At 42.7% G+C, this 9,657-nt stretch overlaps 1 protein-coding gene across 2 annotated transcripts in view; it reads left to right on the plus strand.

Annotated features, from left to right (window-relative positions):
* The window catches only part of atp10d (ATPase phospholipid transporting 10D), a 38,038-nt gene extending 29,780 nt beyond the window's left edge, over positions 1–8,258 (plus strand). For both annotated transcript variants that reach the window (XM_080479454.1, XM_080479455.1), the window contains exons 19-24: positions 95–220; positions 1,339–1,539; positions 4,522–4,602; positions 5,019–5,123; positions 5,263–5,450; positions 6,332–8,258. In XM_080479454.1, coding sequence (XP_080335580.1) covers positions 95–220; positions 1,339–1,539; positions 4,522–4,602; positions 5,019–5,123; positions 5,263–5,450; positions 6,332–6,515 — 885 coding nt within the window. In that variant the 3' untranslated portion in view covers positions 6,516–8,258. The remainder of the gene's footprint in view (positions 1–94; positions 221–1,338; positions 1,540–4,521; positions 4,603–5,018; positions 5,124–5,262; positions 5,451–6,331) is intronic.
* The last annotated feature ends 1,399 nt before the right edge of the window (positions 8,259–9,657 follow it).

Here is a 9,657-nt window from a genome sequence, read left to right on the forward strand (position 1 = left end):
TGAAAAGACTGTGTGAGCCTAATTTGAAGCTTGTTGACATTGTAGGATTATCGTTGATTTTAGTTTCTCATATTTTCTCCTGATATAATCTCAGGCTGTGATGTCCAGCGACTTTGCCATTTCCCGGTTTAAACACCTCAGTAAGCTGCTGCTGGTTCACGGTCACTGGTGTTACTCCCGTCTCTCCAACATGATCCTTTACTTCATCTATAAAAACGTGGTGAGAAGTTTTCATCTGCTCTCTAAAATGTTTTTATTTTCCATTACATTGATAAGTTTGATTGATTGAAATGTTTATTTCGAATAAGGTACGAAAACAAATAAGGGGAAAAAAAAGAAAATTAACAACAAAGCTTTCCTCTCAAATAAATAAATAAATGAATAACAGTAATAATAATATAAAATAAATCAAGAAAAACATCGTCAGATGAGTATTCGAAAAGGCGTGAGAAGAAGTAAAACTTATTTACTCTCACCCCTTGTCCCAAGTAAATAACATAATTACTTCCTTCCATCTCTTACATACATACATAGATACACACACACACACACACACACACACACACACACACACACACACACACACACACACACACACACACACACACACACACACACACACACACACACACACACGTCCTGTGCAGCACATAGAATATATATACATACACGTCCATTCATACATACCTACAGACAGACATAAACACCTATACCCACACACAAGCCCACAGTGCAAGGAAAGAAACGAACAATAGAAATAACCAAAAAAAAAAAAGTTCAGATCTGAAGTCTTACCTTTGTGATCTAAAACCAAATACAATTCATCCGGAGCCACGTTGAAGCTTTAAAATGAGGATAAAACTGTGTAAAGCTTCTTTTTTGTGTGGATTCATCCATTTTAATACATTTAGTCATTTTTTTTCTTTTTACCATTCTATGGGTTTTTGTCATTTTATCCACCAATTAAGAGTCCCTTTGGGAAGGTAGCAGGTTAGGGTTGCAAATAAAATGAAAATAAGATAAAAAAAAATATTGGATTAAATGTAATTTCCTGAAAGTTTCTACCACAAGGACTTATGTGCATCATGGCAGCTAATTGAATAAACTCCGTAATTTGAAATAATTTTGATTCATGCATATGAAACAATCATTCGTTCATTGTTGAAGTGTGGTCGAGCACAAATTGACATAATTAAAAGAAAAAGTAGAAGGTGATTGTGTAGTGTTTTTTTTAACTTATTAAAACTGTCCATGTGAGCATCCTTGACTGCATTCGTGTGCATAAGCAGTTGATCTCAGAGAAATCTTCTTACGGCAGTCTGTCTTTTCTCTCTGCAGATGTACGTGAACCTGCTGTTCTGGTACCAGTTCTTCTGTGGTTTCTCTGGAGGGGTCATGACCAACTCCTGGGTGCTCATCCTCTTCAACCTCATCTTCACCTCCGTTCCTCCGCTCGTCTACGGCGTCCTCGACCAAAGCGCTCCCGCAGACGCTCTGATGCGGGAACCTGAGCTGTACCAGACCCCACAGACCTGCAAGGTACAGAGATACACGTGCCAATAAAAGATGGGGCACCGCTTCGCTGCCTCATCGCTGCACCGTGGAAAGTTTTTAATCGCAGAAGTTCAGAAATCTTATATAAAGTGTGGTTTTTTTCCCCCTCACTTTTACTCCAGATAGGACCCAATATGTGTGATTTGTTTGATCATTTATTGACTCTTTAGGACTGGACAAAAAGTGACTCCTTCATTTTACAGGGACGGGTTGTTTTTACATAGACATCTATTCTTCACTTGTTTTAAACACCAGTAGTGAGACGGGTGGACACCAGCTGGACTCCTGTGGTCATCAGCGCACTTTTGCATAACTTCTGAGATGTCTTTCTTGTTACATAAAGTCATATATGTTCCTCCTGCTCCTCCCACCTCTCGTCATCCTCACTGCCCGCCCAACCAGCTCGTCTTCTCCTTTATGATAACTCCCTCTCCCTCCTGGCTCCATGTTGTCGTGACGCAGGATCTGAAACGATGTTTGCTTATGTTAACTGTCCAAAACTTCCTGAAGTTAAAGACTCACGTTGTCATTATTGCTCTTTCTGCGATGTTTGTGTTGTTGCTCTCTGCAGTGTATAGTTCACATTTTAGGGACTGTTCCAGTTTACGATCATTGGTCTGTATGGTGTCTTTTTCAGTACTATCTCTAAATATGGATATTTAAATGAGACCACATGGCTCCTCAGTTCTGCTCAGTCATCTTAACGCACTTTTACAAATCAAACATGGGCAAGTAGAGGAGACGGTACAAAAGTAAATCTCCCTTTCAACAGGTAGGAACCTGCAGAACCAGACTCAGAGGTGAAGAAAAGTAGAGGACCGAGAGCAACAAACAACACAGGAATGACCATAAATTCACTCGCTGCAGATGTGACAGAGGCTCAGACCACAAACTTTCAGTTCCGCTGTCAGAAAACCAGAGAGAACAAACAGACAGGAAAGACAGACTGATCTCTCCTGCTGCTTCCTGTCAGGACTCTCACTGCCGCGTTTTGAATCAGTTGAAGACTTTTTAAACAGTTATTAGACATTCTGATAATAGAGAGTTACAATAGTCTATTGTGGAAGTATCAAATGCTTGTATTTAATTCTCTGCGTCACTCTTGAGTCAACATGTTGCTGATTTTAGAGACATTCCAGGTGAAACAAGGCAGTCCTGCCAACTTATTTAATGTGGGAGTTGAAGGATCAGTCCTGGTCCAAAGTAACTCCCAGGTTCCTCACAGTGGAACTGGAGGTCAAAGTAATGACATCCACTGTCATTTCTCTCTCAGATGTTTTGGGCCAAAAAAAATCTGTTTTATTCTGTTTTCATGATAGAAATAATTTACAGTGTATCTGGAAAGTATTCACTGTATTTCAGTTTTTCCACATTTTGTTATGTTACTGCCTTTTTCCAAAATGGATTAAATCCTTATTCTTCCTCAGAATTCTCCACACATCACCCCTTAATGACGGCGTGAAATAAGTTTTCAGGAGATTTTGACAAATTTATTAAAAGTAAAAAACTAGGAAAGTATCACAGCCTTTGCTCAATACTTTGTTGATGCACCTTTGGCAGCAATTCCAGCCTCAAGACTTTTTGTATATGATGCCACAAGCCTGGCACACCTCTGGGCAGTTTGGCCCATTCCTCTTTGCAGCATCTCTCGAGCTCCATCAGGTTGGATGGGAAGCGACGGTGCACAGCTATTTTCAGATCTCTCCAGAGATGTTCAATGGGATTCAGGTCTTGGCTCTGGCTGTGCCACTCGAGGACATTCGTCCTGAGAGTCGTCCTCCTTTGATATCTCGGCTGTGTTTCAGGTCGATGTCCTGCTAAAAGATGAACCGGTCACCTCAGTCTGAGGTCAAGAGCGCTCTGGAGCAGGCTTGCAGCCAGGATGTCTCTGTACGTTGCTGCATTAATCTTTCCCTCCATCCTGACTAGTCTCCCAGTTCCCGCGGCTGAAAAACATCCCCACAGCATGATGCTGCCACCACCATGCTTTGTCATAGGGATAGTATTGGCCTGGCGATGAGCGTGCCTGGTTTCCTCCAAATGTGACGCCTGTTATTCACACCAAAGAGTTCAATCTTTGTCTCATCAGACCAGAGAACTTTGTCTCTCCTGGTCTGAGAGTCTTTTAGGTGCCTTTTGGTAAACTCCAGGCAGGCTGCCATGTTCCCTCTGGCCACTCTACCATACAGGCCTGATTGGTGGATTGCTGCAGAGATGGTTGTTCTTCCCCTCTCTCCACAGAAGAACTCTAGAGCTCTGACAGAGTGACCATCGGGTTCTCGGTCACCTCCCTGACTAAGGCCCTTCTCCCCCGATCGCTCAGTTTAGATGGCAGCTCTAGAAAGAGTCCTGGTGGTTCCCAATTCTTCCACTTACGGATGATGGCGGCTCAGTGGGACCTTCAAAGCAGCAGACATGTTTTTGTTGCCGTCTCCAGATTTGTGCCTCGAGACAAAGACTGACATGCAGTCGACTGTGGGGCCTTATATAGAAGTGTGTTTCTTTCCAAATCATGTCCAATCAACTGAATTTACCGCTGGTGAACTACAATTAAGCCGCAGAAACATTTCACGGATGATCATTGGACACAGGAAGCGCCTGAACTAAATTTTGGGCTTCATGGCAAAAGCTGTGAATTTCTGAGTTTTTTTATTTTTAATAAATTTGCAAAACTCTTCCCAAAACCTTTTTTACGATTTCATTATGGGGTGTTTGAGGTAAAAACTTAATTTAATACGTTTTGGAATGAGGCTGTAACATAACAAAATGTTGGAAAAGTGAAGCGCTGTGAATACTTTCCGGATGCACTGTATGCTCCTGAAATGTGGCATTGCTGTTTTCTACAGATCATCTGGAGAATAGAAATGTGTTCCTAGGTATGATTGATGCTTTCTTGTGGGATTCGAACAGATCAGCTTCTGTTCCCTGTGTGAAGAATCTCTCACGGTGGTTTGTGTTTCTCTGCAGCTCTTCAGTCCTCGGATGTTCTGGCTCACAGTCCTGGATGGTTTTTACCAAAGTCTCATTTGCTTCTTTGTGCCTTACTTAGTAAGTTCTCACTGTCACTTCTGTCATAATAGAATCAATTTGAAACAACAATATTACATCAAAAAAACCTTTTTTTTTTTTTACTCTAACTAAATCTTTTCTATTTTGGGGCGAAAAAACAAAACCTCTAAGCTGTTCCTTGATGAGATTAGAAGCTGTTTTAGAACAGCTGAGTTTAGGTTTACAAGCTATTCCAATGTGTACAGTTAATGTTTGGAGCTGAGTACTATTTATATGGATTTCAACCCTTCTTCTGAGCTGTAAACTCAGTCTGGTAGTTTCAATCATGTAAGTAAGTAATTGAATCCATGAGCCCACAAGCTACTCATCAACCACGTCAAAGCTGCAGGTACGGTCTCTGTAGCCTGGAAGTCCTGCTGTTTGCTCACAGTGAGACTCTCGTGGTGTTTTTTCAGGCGCTGGCAGGATCAGATGTTGGGGAGCTGTCGCTCGGCTCTCCAATCAATACTTCAGCGCTCCTCATCATTCTGCTGCACCAAATCATCGAGAGCAACAACCTGGTGAGACTCTCTAAAACTCTGTAAACTCGACTTTGAGTGAATGGTTTTCTACTTTGAGCAGAAATTGAGTGACGTCCATGTGAAGTGTGTTGATTGCAAACAGAGCGTGCTGTGTTTTTCTCCTCACTGTGTTGTGTAGACATGGATTCACATGCTGGTGCTGCTGCTCAGTGGCGGCTCCTACTTCCTCTTCGTGCTGCTCTTCAGTTTGTATTGTGTGAGCTGCAGCCCCCCAACCAACCCGCTGGGGGTGGAAACACTCCAGATGTCTCAACCTCTCTTCTACGTCATATGTGCTCTCACTACTGTGACGGCTCTGTTACCCAGGTACTCACTGTTTAAATACTCACCACATGTACATCATGTTCATCGTCTGAAGTACAGATCTCTGCTCCTCTTAACACAAGCAACAATTCAAACTGAGCTAAAATCATCACGTTGGGTTATTCGTTTACAAATGTATTGTTTTGCACAATTATTGTGGGACGAGCTGTGAGTACAAGCAGACGGCGGTATATTAGAAGTATCAGACACTTCATGTAAAGACATGGTTTTTAAAGCCAAGTTATGGAGACACTTACACAGCATAGGGATCACTGTGAACCCCCACAGAGCCTCTAGGTCACTGTGATTGAGGTCAACATTTGTATTTGTCATAAACTGAACTGCCATAAATGTTCCCATTATCTTTATATTCAACATATTCTCCAGTCAGATGAGTCCCACTGCTCCAGTGTTGACAACTGATCATCTTTCACTTCATTATTTCACCATTACATCAAGTCTGGAGATCAATGGACAGAAGTCAGAAGAACTAAAATCAAGAAAGAATATTCAAAACAACAAAGTGAATCTGTATTTCCATCACGTTTCTTCAGTTTCCTCCAGCAAACTGTTGTATCTGTTTGAAATTGAGTCCAAAAAGACAAAAGCAATGGTATTTAATTCCCAAAGCACACAGACGTCGACATTATTTACTGAAAGGTTTAATTATCACAAATCATCACTATTGTAGACCTCAAAAAAGTTATTCCATATGATGGAAAAAACAGGACATGTAAATATGCTTTCCATTGTCATACATCTGTTGGGTTTTGTTTGGCTGAAAAAGCCCTTGTGGCAGGTTGAGAAAGACGTTGCAGTTATTGCTGGTGTTTCTTCACTCTGCTCTGTCGCCACAGAACTTACTGTTGTGTTGCTCTCGGCAGGCTGCTGCTTCGGGTTCTGCACAACACCGTGCATCCGTCTCCTCGCTGGGCGTCGTCTCAGATGGTCAGGGTGGACTCAGAACAGTACCGCAGTAGAATGCCGAGCTGGAGCCGGAAGCGGTCCAGAGGCGGCAGGTTACCAGTGAGTGCCGACAACCCGGTGCTGGAGCCCAGCGTGGCCTGAGCCCAGAGAGCTGCACCACACACTCCCAGAGCGCCTGGTCCCCGAGGGATGGGAACATGCCCATCATGCAATACTGCCGGGTCGACTCAATGAACCGCACTGACGATTATGATTTCAAATCATTCACAGAAGCTGTAAAAACTGACCCACATGTCGAAAATGAAAGTCTTAATGGTAGAAGTTCATGGTTGCGTGATGCTGGAGCCAATTCAGGAAGTGGATTGTAAATAGCCTGAACATGGTCCGTTCAGCCTCAAAACTTTATACATTGCATCTGAGTCTGGATCTGATCACAGCCATGTAAATCTGTTGTTACATCGTGACTCTATTATATTCTGATTGTTGATACTCTTAAGATGACTTTATATGTGTAACTGTTATGTGACTTTGTGTTATTTTAAGGCTCCTTTATACTCTTTTTCTAACGGTATTCCTCCTGTGATGAAAATCACTGGAAATTAAGTCCAATCAAGTCAGAGACAGCTGAGAGGAGAATTGTCACCCCCTGCTGGTCCATCATGAAAACTAATATTTCTTTCTCCCGCTGACGCCAAGCTGAGGCATGGCATCACAGTGCAAAGTTTGAGGCCATTTACACTGCACTTCCCATTTCATGGCGAATATCAAACTTGGGCTAAGCCCTCAGACTCCGACGGAAGATTTTCATAACCTTTGCCCGTGAATGCCTGTGTCAGCTGGCCAAGTTTCAGGTCATTTGAACCTTTTAGGACGATTTCGCTGCAGAAATTTACAGGCTATTTACAATGCACTCCCTGTTTCCAGCTGGTGGCGCTGCTATCGAGTGTCGATATTGTCAGACCCGCACTGTGCTCCGGTGTTTTGAGCCCGATCGGACCACGTTCAGGCTATTTCTACTGCACTTCATGTTTCATGGCGAATATCAAACCTTGTGGTTTGACCGCGGCCACAAACTCAGACTTTTGTCGAAGATTTTTAATAACTTTCCTTCAGGAAGGACTCTTGTATGCACTGATCAAATTTGAGGCATGTAGGAGCGTACCCCAAAGATGTGAATATGACAAAAAATCTGCAAAAAAATCACACAGGTAATACTAACCCACCGAGTTTCACAGATGTAGGAGTTATGTACTGCGCGTGCTTTTCGAAGACGTTTTTGTAGGGGGCGCTATATAGTCGTCTTTCGAGACAGACACAGATTGTCTGTCGTTGAGGGTTATCCCACCTCAATGGTGGAGCTGCTTTTCTCTCCAGATTGCCAAAGCACACAGAACTACTGGGTGAGACCTACCAGCAACGTCTTCCTCGTGTGGCACCAACGCAGTTGCAATACACGTCCACGGTAGTAGAAAAGTTGCTTTAAAAGAAAGTTTTGGCCAAATACTGGAACATCCTGATGATTTTGACGATGACTGTGCATTGTGCAGATGGGTTTAATGCACACCTGAATGACTGTGTTCTGTTTCCCACGTTTAACAGGATTTGAGTATTGAAATGTGCCTTTTGCAAACTAACAAACAAACTGACCTCCATCATCAGGGAGTATACTGTACATAGTTGCTGGGTAAAACCATCTCAGACAAGAGGTGGAAACACACGTGACAGTTGGCAGAACTAATGGTGGGAAAACTACGCCCCCGATCCATTGTCTGATCCACTGCCAAGCCTTTTTCCACTCCAGGAGGAGACCTCCCACCAGCAATGTGAATATGTGTGCGCTCCATTCAAACCATGAAAGACAAGAACAAATAAATGAATTATAAATCAAATAGTTTCTGTTGTGGTCGTGAAATGTTTGGGGTGTGACTGTCTGCAAATTAAGCGGGGAAGTGAGGTGAGTGTGTGAATGGCATCACCTTCCGATTTGGTTTATCCTGTGCTGCTCGGTGCTGTGGGACGATTAACTCTTCCACTGCAGAATTTTTCTCTGCTGCCTTCGACCAGCTTTGGTACCTGGTAGAGAGGAGCTCCGTTCTTGGTTTCACTCCTCCTGCCTCACCATACTGGACTCTGGCGCCATTGTGACCTCGTCGACAGCCTGAAGCCAAACCTGAGCCGTGGTTCAGTGACGGAACCTGGGCGGTCGGACGGGAGTGTTGCACAGCTGTGCAGAGAGAAGAAGGACAAGCTGCATGTTCTACTACAAAAAGTGTTGGTGTCAATATCAGAACACCATGAAAGATGCTAAGAGAGAACACTTATTAAACATTATTGTGGAAAACCGTAATGACCCACGTGTGCTTTTTAAAATCATTGCCTTTGTTCTTAGTACCCCAGTCAGTTTGCTGAGAATCATCCCCTGAAATATCTATTTCTATTGTTAAGGTTGTTGCCACTTAGGCCCTGATTCAGGCTCCTGCCTCTGATCCCTCTGGTTCTGTCGCTTCTAAGACCGATTTTGATAGATTTGACCTGTGACTTTATCCTTTAGAGGACGTGATTGCTCATATTAAGTGTTCAGGTTTCCTCCCCGGTGCTCTCCTTCTCATCTCTTTACATCTTCCCCAGCAGAGCAACTGCTTCTCGCTCTCATAAACAGCAGTCTGTCCTCTGGTGTCGTCCACCTAAATGTTAAACTTGCAGTGGTACAACTCCTCTTTTAGAAACCAGACCGTTCAGACTAATTCTCTCCAGGGTACATATTTTGAAAATCATCAAACAAAAGGGCTGGGGTCAGAAATAGTTTTTTAAATAATCGTGTGACAAAAGTTTCAGTAAACAGTGTAATTTGTGGCTCCACCAGAGAACTCACACAGGTGAGAAGCCATATTCTAGTGCAACATGTGGGAGAAGTTTCAGTCGGCATGGTTGATTGCTTCACCGCATGAACGCTTGCAAAGAGATGAAGTCATGAGAGACTCTGGGAGATCCCATTCAGGAAGTCCAGTTTGAGCTTAAGTTTAAGGTTGAAATAAATTTGATGTCCATTTGTGTTGAACTGCACAGAGGCTGACTGACGGTCTCCCGGTTGCATATTGACTCTTACAGAAGCACATTTCATTGTTATTTCAAACCCAACTGCCTTTTTGTGTTTTAAAAAAATGTGATGTTAAACGTCTTTTATGATCAGATGTGAACTTTAAAGAAATAAAACATAAAATGTTGATATCAATCTATTAGTCTTTTTTGTTATTCAGTATTTATTTTTTTAATGTTTACCATG

The sequence above is a fragment of the Lipophrys pholis genome (assembly GCF_963383615.2).
Source record: "Lipophrys pholis genome assembly, chromosome: 14".
Classification (NCBI taxonomy): Eukaryota; Metazoa; Chordata; class Actinopteri; order Blenniiformes; family Blenniidae; genus Lipophrys; species Lipophrys pholis.